This window comes from Aethalodelphis obliquidens, unplaced genomic scaffold (genome assembly GCF_003676395.1).
Source record: "Aethalodelphis obliquidens isolate GAN/ISIS:26980383/991018 unplaced genomic scaffold, ASM367639v1 scaffold10, whole genome shotgun sequence".
Classification (NCBI taxonomy): domain Eukaryota; kingdom Metazoa; phylum Chordata; class Mammalia; order Artiodactyla; family Delphinidae; genus Aethalodelphis; species Aethalodelphis obliquidens.
Window position 1 is genome coordinate 42811540 of NW_020837954.1, and position 14276 is coordinate 42825815.

A 14276-nucleotide genomic window follows, 5' to 3' on the forward strand; every position below is an offset into this window, starting at 1 on the left:
CAGTCTGCATTAACCTCTCACTCTGACCCCTCAGAACATGGGGCCAGCTGCTCTGTCCCCAACACTCAGCATAGGTGCTCAGTTATTCTTTGCTGAATGGATGCCTCTTTTTCCTTCCTCTCCTCTCTCTCTTAAAGAGTTAGCCATCTTACATCTTGGACTTCCTGGCATCCCATTTTCAAATAGTCTATCCTTTTGTCTGTTTGTGACTTAGGCTTTGATTCCTGGTTGCTGGTTTTGAAAATGATGTCCTGATGGAGTTAGCTGTACACATGTCCGTCTTGGCAACCAGATCCACTTTTGGGGGCAGGGCCTTTGTTCTTGTTTATTTTCATAACCCCCAATGCACCTAGCCTGATGCCTGGTCATTGAAGGGGGTGGGAGGAGAAATCTCCAGAAACCTCTTTGTGTACCTATGGGAGGTCTGATGTTTTTCTTTAGTTTTGTGCTTTTCTCTTTTTTGTTTATTGAGATAGGATTTATACGTAGTACACTTCACCTTTTTTTTTTTTTTTTGCGGTACGCGGGCCTCTCACTGTTGTGGCCTCTCCCGTTGCGGAGCACAGGCTCCGGAGGCGCAGGCTCAGCGGCCATGGCTCACGGACCCAGCCGCTCCGCGGCATGTGGGATCTTCCCGGACCGGGGCACGAACCCATGTCCCCTGCATCGGCAGGCGGACTCTCAACCACTGTGCCACCAGGGAAGCCCCACTTCACCTTTTAAAGGTGTACACTTTGATGGTTTTTAACAAATTTTTGCAGTTCCATCACCACCATCATAATCAAGATAGAGGCTACTTCCACCTCTCCCATTCTCTCATACTTCTCCCCCTACTTCCAGTCCCCGGCAATCACAGACCTGATTTCTATCCGTATAGTTTTGCCTTTTCCAGATTGTCACATAAATGGACCCAGACAGTATGTAGCTTTTTGAGTCTGGCTCCTTTCACTTGGAAGAATGCTTCATATTTTGGAAATCTGATGACCTGGGCCCTAACCCACACTTGATCTGTGCCCGCCTTTCTAATAGGCTGGCATGGGGCATGGTTTGGGGGTGTGGACAGGGTCTGTGTGAGTTAGAAGCTTTACCTTTGCAGCCTTGTTAGTGCCTCTTTCCATCCAGGGTCCCAGCTGCTATGTCAAACCCACTGACCCTCCCCCACCCCTCCCCCACAACGGCACCTGATGTAAGACAGCCTTGTCCCCTGGGTCCTGCTCCATCATTCCTGTACTGTGGGGGGCGCAGTGGAGGAGGGAAACTGGGTGGACAGGCTGGGGTGACCACGAAATTCCTCCCTTGGGGAGGGGGTGGGGCTGGGGTGACAGGGGTCAGGCCTCTCCTGGCTAAAGCAACAGAAGTGGTTCCAGCTGCCAAACAGCTGGAGGGGGACGTCTGCTTTCCCTCAGCAGCGTGAAAAGCCCTTTAATCGGGCGTGCTGTTGTCAGGCCTCGCTCGTGGAGGTGTGGAGAAGAAGAGCAGACGCCGCTGATACTGCAGACCTCCCCTTCCCTTTGACCTCCCTTATCTCCCCTCCTCCATCTCCGGGAGCCCCACTCTGAGGCCGGCCCTGATCGAGGCCCTCCTTTGCACCTGTGTAAATGCCGTGGCTCTGGGGTCAGGGAAGGGTGAGAGCGAGCTGGCAGAAATGGGGATGTGGATTTTCAGGGCAGATGATGGATTAGATAGAGGGTGGGTGAGTGATGTTCTCATGTGAAACGGCTCCTTGTTCCCAAAGACGCGGTCCTTGGAGAAAAAGGCCAAAGTCTGGTTGTGAGGATGGTGAATCCGGTGACGGGAGGCGGACAGTGCCTGATTGGAGAGTGAGCGGCCGAGCTGCATGCAGCTAGACGTCTGGAACGTGGTTCTCGACTTTTTTTTTTTTTTTTTTTTTTTTTTTTGGGGTACGCGGGCCTCTCACTGTTGTGGCCTCTCCCGTTGCGGAGCACAGGCTCCGGACGCGCAGGCTCAGTGGCCATGGCTCACGGGCACAGCCGCTCCGCGGCTCGTGGGATCTTCCCGGACCGGGGCACGAACCCGTGTCCCCTGCATCGGCAGGCGGACTCTCAACCACTGCACCACCAGGGAAGCCCCTGGTTCTCGACTTTTTGTTCCAGGCACTGCTATTCCCCCTTTCAAGAGCAGATGTACCTCCCAGAAATGCTATTTAGTGCCTGAGGTCTAAAAACTTGAGCTGGACTTGGACTTACAAACATAACGGGGAAAAAAAAAAATCCCTCCTTGTGGAAAGCTCCCTTTGCTTGCCGAGTCCTCCTCCTCTTCTGTCCACCAGAGGGGCCGCCGCCAAGACCCCAGCCACTGATGCCAGAGCTAACAACAGACAGCCCCCAGCTCCACCCTCCGGGGCTCAGCGCTCGCCATCCTGCCTTGAAGGAGGCAGTGAGGTGTAGCAGAAAGAATCTGGGCCACTGAGTCAGACTGAGAGGCGTGGTCTACCACTTACTAGCTCAACCTGGCCAAGCCTCAGTTTACTCTTCATTCATTCACTCAATAGATATTTATTGCATCTATTGGGCGAGGCCCCTGCTGGGCACTGGGGATCCAGCAGGGTGACACCCAGCAGATTGTGGTTCCTGCCTGCAGGGAGCTTTCAGCTTAGTGGGGAGGAGGGGCAAGGAACATATAATTAAATAGTTGGTTATTTAATTACAATCGTGACCCAGGCCACAGTGGAAAGTGCAGGGTGTGTGGAGGCTTATCACAGGGTCCTGACTTAGCAGAGAAGTCAAATGCCCTGAGGAAGCGGCATCTGCACTGAGACTGAAGGATGAATAGGAGTTTATGAGGTGGAAGCACAGTCCAGGGAAAAGGGCCCACACGTGCCAAATCCCGAGGCAGGAAGGAACAGCACGAGGGGGCCAAGGATTTCCACCCAGTTCGGGGGGCTGGCACTGGGGGCCTTGACCGTGCCCATTACCTACTCAGCAGGCACACGGGGTAGGGCTCCTCCTTCTCTTCCTTCCAAGTAGACATTAGCAGATTGGGTTGGGACACTCACCATTATTTATAACATAGAATCACTATGGAAAAAATTAATTCAGGGTGTCAAAAATATGATTAATAAATGAATCTGGCTGTTGTTCTTACTCAAGTACGTGCATATGGTAGCTCAGAAAAACCAGAGTGCTAATCACATTGGCTGTTAAATTGTCAGAGTTTCCTGCCTTAACATAACTCACTTCAGGCTTAGCAACCTTGGGCATCTCAGATGACTGCCAGACTTATGGGTGACATGACTTATCTGCAGGGTGGTGGAAAGCCTTCCAAGGCTTTGTGAGGAAAATTCTCAGGCTAAGGCCAGTTTCACTGGGAATGAATTCTAGGGACAATTACTGATGATATCTTATGATGATACTGTGGGTATATGGATACTGTCTCAGCCGCTCAGCTACATTCTCTTCGGTGACTCAGGGATGTTTTTTTCCTTTCCTTAAATTCAAGGGGAAAATCCAATGGTTAATGTACGGCTTTCTTTATCTGATAGATTTTTCTTAAAAGAAAAAAAAAAGGGACCCAACAGCTTCCATTATTCTATGCATTTGAGAGTGTTAAGCTTTTGGTGGTGGTTGGACAAAGAATATCTCTTTTTATAGTAAGTGATAGAAAAAGGATATCTTTTAGGTAAGGTTTGATATTCACCCATTCATTCTTCAAACATGTATTGAACAACTGCATTGGATCAGGCACTGGGTTAGGCCCTGTGTACATAAAGAAGAATAAGACACAGTCTTTTCTAGACATGTACCTACATAAATGATAATGAAGTATATCAAGGGTTTTGATAGACATATGAACACAAGGCAGCAGGAGCTCCAAGGAAGTTAACAGTAGTGTTTAAAACATGAAAGCATTTGCTTCTTAGGATGATGACTTCAGTGGTGGTGTGGAATTGGAAGTTGGGAGAAAGTTTGGTGGCAAAAAGTCAAACATCTATACATGAGATTTAGGATTGAAAGAAGTCATCGTGGATAAAAGAAGAAAACCTGCTGGAGAGAGAGGCCCAGCCAGGCTCCCTGCCACTTCAGGCACTCCAACTAGGCACCAGTGCCTGAAGTCACAGTGTATGCTCCAGGCCCCAGCCATGCTCCCAGATGAATGCAGCCTGGTTGTTATCTCAGCTGAAACCATGTGGATCAGAAGAACCTCCCAGCTGAGCCCAGCCAACCCATAGAATTGGGAGAAACGATGAATAGTTTGAAGCCACTAAGTATGGGGGTGGTTTGTTTTCCAGCAATTGATGAGTGAAACAAAAAAGTTAAAAGCGAGTAGCCGAAGCTGTGTTACGAATGAATTTATTTAAAAAAAAAACCCTCAAATTATTTGAGTTTGGCCTGTGATTTTTAGTCTGATATCATAAAGGGAATGCCACTTGCTCCTCCAACTTGTGGACCTCACACTTCCAAACCATTGCCCTGGTTGTAGAGTACAGTTCCTGCCCCCTCTTCTATACCTGGGAAAAATATAGATATAGGCATGTTTCCAGCAAGATGCCTTTTTAGAATTTTAGATGCTGGTGAAATCAGCATGGTACAGGTGGAAGTTAAGGCTGTGAAACCAACTCCCTATTATAAAGAATTGAACATCTCCTCCCAGATGGAACCTTAGGCTGCCTCTGTTGTTCCCTCTATTGTCATGGAAACTTGGCAGTCTGTCAAACCTAACACAGCTTGTGGTACTGGAGTGGTCTCCCTGAGCAAAAGCTGTGGCAGGGTTTACATTCTACTCTTCTGGAACCTGAGGGCAAGGATCAACGTGTGCGCATTTCAGACAGAAGGGACTGTAGGTCTAACATTGATTTCATTTACCCCCATCTCTTCTCTGGTGAACACAGCCCCCATCGGCAGCTTACTTTTCCAGTAGGAAGGATGGATTGTTTTTATGTATTTCAAGTGCTTGTCCTACTTTACAAATGTGAGCAGAACACAAAATGCTGTGTGTTTGCTTTGGAATCGCTCACTCCCCAAGGAGAGAGGGAGGGAATAGGAACCGTTTGCAAATGCACAATTGTCCCGGCCCCTTTTGTTTGGTTTCTGTATTACACAATCATACTTAACATAATTATTTTGTTTTTGTTGTCTTTTGGTGAGGAAGAAGGAAGGGAATGGATGTGAGGATTTTTATGAAAATACTATTTCCTCCCCAGAGGGAAATGGTTTAGCGTCTGCCTCGTCGGGGAGACAGCTTGCCTCTGCCCAGCACCAAAAATTTCCACCAACTCTGATTGCTCTTGAGCCCACAACAGACTTCTGTGGCCCGGGGGTTCAGTTCCAGCAGGGTGACTCAGACCCTTCAAGCTTTGTCTGTGGGCCGAGAGAAATGACCCAGTCATGGGAGGTCCTGGGTACTTGCAGCCTGTCCCTCTTGTCTCCAGAAGAGAAGAAAAATCTGTCTTTGTGACTGCAGGTGGACTGTGTTGAACTCCTGGGATGTTCTGCTGTTGAAACCCATAATAACGAATTCATGATTTCATGTCCAGTTTCCAAATGCAGATATTATTGCAGGATCTGCTTCTTGGTCCAGTCTGTCGTAGCTTGGCTCAACTAGGAGAAACTCCAGTGAGGGTGAGCCATTCTCTCCCCACCGCCCTGCCCCTCCCCACAATAGCTGCGCTCTTCAGTCTGGCAGCCACTAGCCACATATGGCTATGCAAAGTCAAGTTAACTAAATGCAACTAAAGATTTAGTGCTTCAGTTGCATTAGCTACGACTTAGTGCTTCATAGCCACACGTGGCTTGTGGCTTCCACACTGGATGGCACAGATATACAACATGTCCAGCACTGCAGAAAGTTCTTTTGGACTCTGTGGCTTTGTAGCATTGCTGAGTCCCAAGAATGAAGTCTTCTCTTGGTCCTGTGGTATCCTGTTCCCTTGCTGCACGATCAATGTCAGGTTGCTTGTTCTCTCCACCCTAGAGTGCAAGCTCGTTGAGGGCAGGACTATGCTGGCTGTGTTCTGCTTCCCATGCCTTGCATGCAGAGGGCATCGTAGTGCTTGCTTGTTAAGTATAAAAGTGGATCAGTGGATGGCTGAACAAGCAGTGTTTGTGGACCCAAGTAATGCCCTAGGGTCCCTGGAGGTTTGGGTGAACCTATTAGGGCATAGTCATTAATGGACAAAGAAGATGTGTATATATATATATATATATATATATATATATATATATATATATATACATACATACATATATATAATGGAATACTACTCAGCCATAAAAAAGAACGAGATGTTGCCACTTGCAACAGCATGGATGGACTTGGAGGGTATTACACTTAGTGAAATAAGTCAGGCAGAGAAAGACAAATACTGTATGACATCACTTATATGTGGAATCTAAAAAATACAACAGACTAGTGAATATAACAAAAAAGAAACAGACTCACAGATATAGAGAACAAACTAGTGGTTACCAGTGGGGAGAGGGAAGGAGGGAGGGGTAAGATAGGGGTAAAGGATTAAGAGGTAAAGACAGCTATGTATAAAATAAATAAGCTGCACAATATAGCCTTATAAATAAGGTTATATTGTACAGCACAGGGAATATAGACAATATTTTGTGATAACTATAAATGGAGTATAATCTTTAAAAATTGTGTATCACTGATTGTACACCAGAAGCTTATTCAAAATGGTAAATCAACTATACCTCAATAAAAAAAAAACAAACCTCCATTTTATAGAACTCATTGTCTTTTTTGGTTCCTAAAATAGATAAAAATTAGTCACCACAGATGATTGGAGATGGTCTTTAGCAATGGTCCTGGACTGTTTCAGAACTTTTTCCCTTGGCCTTGGAGGCCAGTCATTTCTAGATGGACCCTTTTGGGAGCTCTTCTGAAGCTGGAAGGATCTCCATGTGTGGAGACAGGTGGGGCTTCCTCTGAAGCTGCCTTTAACCTGTCTGTCTCCACGCAGTGTTCCCCTAGTTATGAAGCTGGTCTCGGCAGAGCTGCCATGGCATCTCTGTTGGCCCAGGGCAAACCATTTCCAAACCAAATTTATGGCCTGTTCTTCAACACCACAGGGATGCCTGCAGCTCCCCTCTCCCATGAGCTGTGAAGAGACAACAGGGCAACCTCTTTGAGTTTGAAAAGAAACCGTGTCTTCCACAATTCCTCTTTTTTGAAGGTGAACAAAGCTGTATGAGGAGCTTCTCACAGTAGGTTTAAAGTGCCTGGAGGGCAGGGCTGTCTTATCTGGATCTTCAGCAGTTGGTGTCTCACATGGAGTAGGCTCTTGGTAAACAGTTTTTGACTTGGGAATCCAGTTGTTTGTTTGTTTGTTGTTTTTCCATTATAGTTTATTATAAGATATTGAATATAGTTCCCTGTGCTATACAGTAGGACCTTGTTTTTTTGCTTTTTATATAGTAGTTCGTATCTGCTATCCCAAACTGAATCCAATTTTGCAATTGGGTCAGAGTTTCCGTTTGCAGTGTTACTCTGTAATGATTCAAGGCAGTTCAGTGTAGTGGTTAGGAGCATGGCTCTGGAGCCAGGCCCTGGGTGTCAAGTTCAGCACTGACGCACACTTAGCGTACCCTGCCTCCTAGGGCTATTGGGAAGGTTAAATTAGTTAACGTATCGTAAGTGACGTATGATTATCAGCACTTATTATTATCACTCTTCAGACTTAAGGTCTGGCAACCAGATCCCTCTGTGACCAAGGATGAGTTCCTTGATTTTCCCAGGTGTTAGAAGATACGGATATTTCTCTCCTTGTGTGATCGTGAGAACAAAGGGCATGCTGTTCCCTGGCTCCTGGGGATTGACATGGCAAAATAACTAACAAATAGGTCTTAAAAGCAGGGTCTGACTTCATGTAAGTAGCCCTGACTTCCACGGACCAGGAGAGAGTAGCGTGACAGCAGTGTCTTGATCAGTTCTTGGACAGCTTTGAGGCTACTGGTTGGCCTGCAAGCCAGAGTGTGAGAACACTGATCCCAGCCTCTGGCCGGCGCCTGCTGCTCACCAGGCAGAACTACAGAGCCAGGTCTGGCTGCATTTCTAGGCTGCAGACAGATGAGGAATGAGTCTGAGGGAAGAAGAGAGACTTCTAGTCCAGCTTTGCTGGTTGCAGCCACCTGGGTCCTGTGCGCATCCAGGTGCCCACAGCCAGGGCTTCCAAGCCTGCATCATTCAGCTGGACCTTTGGGTCCCAAGTTTTCCCTGGTGCCCAGTGGGTCGGAGGCTTAGAGGGCTGTAGTGGCAGAGGGGCCTGGGTTGGGGATGGAGAGAGAAGAGACTCACCTCTCAGCCTCGGAGATAACTTATGTTCTGAAGTGGAGCTAGGGCAAGAAGCTGTGGCCCACCTCTGCCCACCATGTAATGTGAGAGGGAGGGGAAAAGCTTAGAAAGGGAGATGGGGGGTGGGGTAGGGGAGTGGCCCAGTGATCCCCGGGGATGGCAGGAGCCTGGGAGACCAGGCCTGTCACGTCACACCAGCTGGTTTGGAGGTAAATGCTGTGTGGGAAAGGCTGCTTCAGGGATGCGTTCATCCCACAAATAATCAAGTACTGCAGCATTGTGCTGGATGCTGGAGATGTATTCACGGACAGAAGAGACAGAATCCTTGTCTTCTTGGAGCTCAGAGTGGGGGATTCCATTGCTAATCAAATCACAAAATCAATTCATCATCAAACTATGTTATGAGCCCTGAAGGAAAAGTGTGGGGTGGGTGAGAGGTTATTAGAGGGGGACCTGTCCTCACCTGTGAGAGTCAGGGAGAACCTCCCAGATGAACCCAAATCTGAGCAGGGGTGGGAGGAAAGGGAGAAGGAACAGTGTGTCTAAAGGCCCAGGGGTAGGAGCAAATGTAGCCCATTTGGGAACTGGAAAGTAGGCCAGTGTGCCCGACCAGCAGGGAGCAAGGTGGGGACAGAACAGGAAGAGCTGAGGCCAGAGAAGGGGCCCCAGTGTCAGATCTGCCAGGCCAGGAGACCGTGTGAAGGTCCCCAGGGACAGAGGGGCACCACTCAAGGGTTTTAAGCAGGGGCAGCCTGAGGGAAGTTGATCCTGTGCAGGGGTGAGTTGTGGATTGTATTGTCCAGTTATTGTTTTCCAGCTGTATTCTGCAGTTGTTAACAGGGCTTCACTGGGAAAGGGGTTCATGGTCAAATAAGTTTGGGAGATACATAATCACATATGCTCTTGATCTGGTTATCTATTGCTGTGTAACAAACCACTCGAAACTTAATGCCTTGCTGTACGCCTGAAACATTATAAATCAACTGTACTTCAATAGAAAAAAATTTTTTTAACTTAATGGCTTAAAACAACAACTTATTAACTCTCACGGTTCTGGCGAGTTGAGTGGGCTCAGCTGGGCGGGTCTTGCTCAGGGTCTCTCAAGCAGTTACTCCTTTTCATCTCTGTTAGTTGCAGTCAGATGATTGCTGAGGTTAGACTCATCTGAAGGCTTCCTCACTCACATGTCTCTGTGCCCGTGTTGGTTGGGCATTTCTCTCTCCACTTGGTTTTGCCTCATGTTAGCTTGGGCTTCCTCCTAGCATGGCAGTCTCAGTGTTGTTGGGCTTCTTACATGGTGGCTGGTTTCCCCCAGAGTGAGTGTTGCAAGAGGCCTGGGAAGAAACTGCAAGGCTTCATGTAACCTTGCTCAAAAGTCCCAGAACATCACTGCCACAGCATTTTATTGGTCAAGCGAGTTACTGAGGCTGGCCCAGATTCAAAAGAGGGGAATTAGACCCCACAGCTCAACAGGAAGAGTAGCAAATACTTTGCAGCTATGTATCTTTAATCTGCTATACCTCTTGGAGATTCATAATGCGTGCGAATGTACCAAAGGTGTCTGGGAAGTCCTGCAGTAAAGAAAACTGTTTAACTCCACATTTCACAATCTGATGATGATGATATATTAAATCAGGAAATTCCTTTCTCAGAGAAAATTGCTTAACTTGTATTCTGCCAGAGAGCAGTGGGCAGAATGGAAAGGTGATAGATTTGGGGGCTCAGTACTACTTTCTAATCAATAAAACTTTCCAAAGATGGAAAGTAGAGATTGCTAGTGAGTTCCTGGTTTGGGGAGGTACCCAAATAGAGCCAAGTGCAGAGACCATCAGCATGGACCAGGAGACCAACTGTCCCAATGGTGAAAGCTTCGATTTGACCTCTGACCAATCTAGGTTCAAATTCACCACTTAGAGCTGTGTAAAACCCGGCAAGTTACCTCTCTCTAGCCTTCAGTTTCCTTATCTACAAAGTAGGTAGTTCCTATTCCATAGGGTTGTGAGGATTAATGAGATCCTGTATGTGAATTACTGAGCACAGGATGCCTTCCTTGGTTAGAGTTTGTGGCTGCTTAGTTTCCTACCATGTCTAGGGCTTAATAACTTTCGGTTTATTCTGGACTTGCTTCCCAAGGGCAACCTAGTATTGTAAGTCATGGACTCATCCTTAGTTTTCTTGCAAAAGTAACCTCTGTACCCTTTCACTTTTTTCCCAACCTAGTTTCTCATAAGTGACCGTGACCCTCAGTGCAACCTCCACTGCTCCAGGACTCAACCCAAACCTATCTGTGCCTCTGACGGCAGGTCCTACGAGTCCATGTGTGAGTACCAGCGAGCCAAGTGCCGAGACCCAACCCTGGGTGTGGTACATCGAGGTAGATGCAAAGGTGAGTGTGCACGTGCCCAGCAGAGGAGAGATAGCTGAGCACCGTGCTCCCTGCATGGGGCACTCCCCATAGGGAGAGCTCAGAATGAGTCTATATTCATTTCACTTGCCAACCTCTCCCCATGTCCTTTCCACCGGGCAATGTGGGAAGGAGGACTGGCCCAGTGAAGGATGAGTACTTTTCTGGCTTTTAAACACCGCCACCAGGGCTTAGAGAGATGTGCTATTTGGCTAGCGCTTTTATTTTTTATTATTATTATTTTTTTTTGTAGAGGTGCTTAAAATGGCAAGACATTGTGGCTGGCTCCTAAATAGGGATTCCACATTGTTGGCCAACAGATGTATTTTGTTTGGTCTGCTCGCATGTTTAAAAATATTTAAAACATTTGAGACAGCATTTAAAAGTTGGGAAATTCAACCTAAAAGTCTGGATTTTTGTACTTCCCATAAAAAATTGGAAGCTCTGGTGATGTTACGTCTGAGTTCCCTCCTTCAAGGCAAACATGTGGCTGGAGCTGAGTAGTAGCTACGTCCTCCCGTTTTCCAGTTTGCCACAGTCCTCAGCACTCCCTATGGTGTTGCCAAGCTGAATGCCATTCTTCACACGCCCAGCCCCTTCTCTAATTTATATCACTTTCCTACGCCCTCTAGGTATTTGAGTTTGTGACCCCTGGACTGATCAGAGCTATTATAGGAATTGTGGGAGGCTAAGCCAGCTGCTCTCGAATTCTGATTTCCCAAAGAAAGTGCTTGCAGTTCTTGAACTACAAAACATCTTTGAGACTCCTTGGGCTTGCGTGTTTTTGAATAAACCCAGTGAAAAATAATAGAAGCAGAACATTTTTTTCCCTAGGAGGGCCTGGGGATACTTGGGAGAAAAAGAATAAACAGACCTTCGTATAAGTATGACCACCCCCCACCCAACTTTTCTGAGTACCACTAAGAGGAAGGTGAGGCCACGTGGCACTCACCAGCCCCTGCCCTTGTGCCCTTGGAACAGCCAGCTGGCTGTGTGTGGCCCCCTGCACGGCAGAGTGCTTTTCCCCCAGCATTTCTAGAACCAGCAGCTGCTTTGTCCATGGCTCCTGTGTGGGATCCAAGTGAATCTCAAATGCACTCCTCCCTCTTTTAGACGCTGGCCAGAGCAAGTGTCGCCTGGAGCGGGCTCAGGCCCTCGAGCAAGCCAAGAAGCCCCAGGAGGCGGTGTTTGTCCCGGAGTGCAGCGAGGATGGCTCCTTTACCCAGGTAGGCCTTGGCCACGTCTCTCAGGCCTGGGTCCTGGGCTGAGGCTGGGGGGAAGGGCCTGGGAGCAGGAGGGCCCTGAGAGCCTCGCTTTCTGGAAACAGCTGAGGACTCTCTGACACCCTCCATGTTGCTTTCTGGGGCCGGCCTCCCCCTCCTGGGCCCCATGCCACCCCTTGCCAGCTGGCAGTGGGTCCTGAAAGGCTCATGCAGGTACGAGCCAGGAAACTGGCATTGCTTGGTCCCCATCCTCCCTGCTGGCCGTCTTCATTTTTCTCTTCTGTCAAATGTAGGCTGATTATTTTTTCTCATCCTCGCCAGTTTCCATGGGCAACCCCCGTATTCCCTTCACTGTTTATTACGACCCGTTTTATATGCCCCTCCTTCCCGCTCCCAAACCTCTAACAAAGCTCTGCTCCCTTTGAGTGTAAAGTGTCTGGGAGTTGTGAGTGTGAGTGCATGTGTGGGTGTGTGGTATCTGTGTGTCTGTGTGTGTGTGTGTGTGTGTAGGGGGTTGTCTGTGTGTGTGGGTATCTGTGTGTGCGTATGGTGTATGTTGTGTGGTGTGTGATATTGTGTGCATGTGTTGTGTGGTTTCTGTGTGTGTGTGTCTGTGTGCGGTGTATGTGTGTGTTGTGTGGTATCTGTGCATGTGTGTGTGTGTTGTGTGGTTTCCGTGTGTGGGCGGGGTTGTCTGTGTATGTGAGTGCCTGTGTATATGTGTGTGGTATATGCGTGTGATGTGTGGTATGTGGTATCTGTGTGTGTGTGGTGTCTGCATATGAGTGCATGTACACTCGTGTGTGCCTACACTCAGATTCTAAAATTTCCTTTCAGGCAGTCCTACCTCTGATCCTGTATGATCTGCTGGCTAGAGCTTGTGTAAAAGTAATGCTGGCTATGTTGAAGTTGGCACAGACTGAAACACGGGCAGCATGGGACAAGGGGTGGTAAAGCTTTCAGGCTGCAGGTGGGGACACAGTCTAGGGGCGGAGGTGGCTCTAAGAAAGTGGGGAGGACCACTGGACAAGGGTGGGTCAGCACTTGCTTGGGACGGGCCTGGTGCCCAGACTCCCTCTGTGGAGTGGAGTAGCATCTGGGGACTACTACCTGAGGGCTGGAAGCAGAGGCCTCAGGACTTACACAGCTTCCCAGTAATCCTGAGTCTTGGGGCAAAGGCTGTAGGCTGGCCGCTGGTCCACTGGGTTTCAGGTTTCATTTCGGGGCTGGGCCCAGGGGATTGCTGATTTCAGACCGAGGGCAGGTGGAAGTGGAAATGGGAGGGGTGGTGAGGTCGGGACTCCGTATTTTTTAAAGTTTCCCCGCTGATTCAAGTGTTCAGCCAGTTAGCCATAAAAAGAAACGAAAGTGAGTTATTTGTAGTGAGGTGGATGGACCTAGAGTCTGTCATACAGAGTGAAGTAAGTCAGAAAGAGAAAAACAAATACCGTATGCTAATACATATATATGGAATCTAAAAAAAATTAAATGGTTCTGAAGAACCTAGGGGCAGGATGGGAATAAAGACGCAGACCTACTGGAGAATGAACTTGAGGACATGGGGAGGGGGAAGGGTAAGCTGGCACAAAGTGAGAGAGTGGCATGGACATATATACACTACCAAACGTAAAACAGATAGCTAGTGGGAAGCAGCCGCATAGCACAGGGAGATCAGCTCGGTGCTTTGTGACCACCTGGAGGGGTGGGATAGGGAGGGTGGGAGGGAGGGAGACGCAAGAGGGAAGAGATATGAAAACATATGTATATGTATAACTGATTCACTTTGTTATAAAGCAGAAACTAACACACCATTGTAAAGCAATTATGCTCCAATAAAGATGTTTAAAAATAATAATAATCCATAAATAAAATTAAAAGACAACCAATAAAGTAGAGTTTTAAAAAAGAAAAAAAAGAAGTGTTCAGCCAGGGTCGAGAACCACAGGGTTAAGCTGACCTTGGCTGCCCACCCTGTGAGAGGTGCTTTTATTCATTTTCTCACTTAAGTCTCACCACAAGCCTGCCAGGTAGGTGTTAGTGTCCTCATTTACAGAAGATGCAATCACAGCGGGTCGCAGAGTGGCCAGGGAGCTGGAAGTCCAACTCAGATCCCTCCAGCTCCAAAGCCCTCAATACTCTTGCTGTTCTCTGAACTGGCAGCTTTAAAGGAGGCTCTGAGTGCTTGCTTCGGCAGCATGTGTACTAAAATCGGAACGATACAGAGAAGATGAGCATGGCCAGGGGTGACACGCAAATTCGTAAAGCGTCCCATGTTTTATCGTGACTCCACCCCGTCTCAAAATTCTCCCAGAAATGTGACTCTTTAATGTGTAGCTATCATAATAAATAAAATAAACGTGTGGTGCAAAATTTTAGATGAAATATAT

At 47.8% G+C, this 14276-nt stretch overlaps 1 protein-coding gene and 1 pseudogene across 4 annotated transcripts in view; both read left to right on the forward strand.

Annotated features, from left to right (window-relative positions):
* SMOC1 (SPARC related modular calcium binding 1) overlaps positions 1–14276 on the forward strand; it is a 156634-nt gene that overhangs the window by 55454 nt on the left and 86904 nt on the right. For all 4 annotated transcript variants that reach the window (XM_027111631.1, XM_027111632.1, XM_027111629.1 and 1 more), the window contains exons 2-3: positions 10483–10648; positions 11780–11892. In XM_027111631.1, the coding sequence (XP_026967432.1) occupies positions 10483–10648; positions 11780–11892 (279 nt within the window). The remainder of the gene's footprint in view (positions 1–10482; positions 10649–11779; positions 11893–14276) is intronic.
* LOC113623074 (uncharacterized) lies at positions 14068–14167 on the forward strand (annotated as a pseudogene).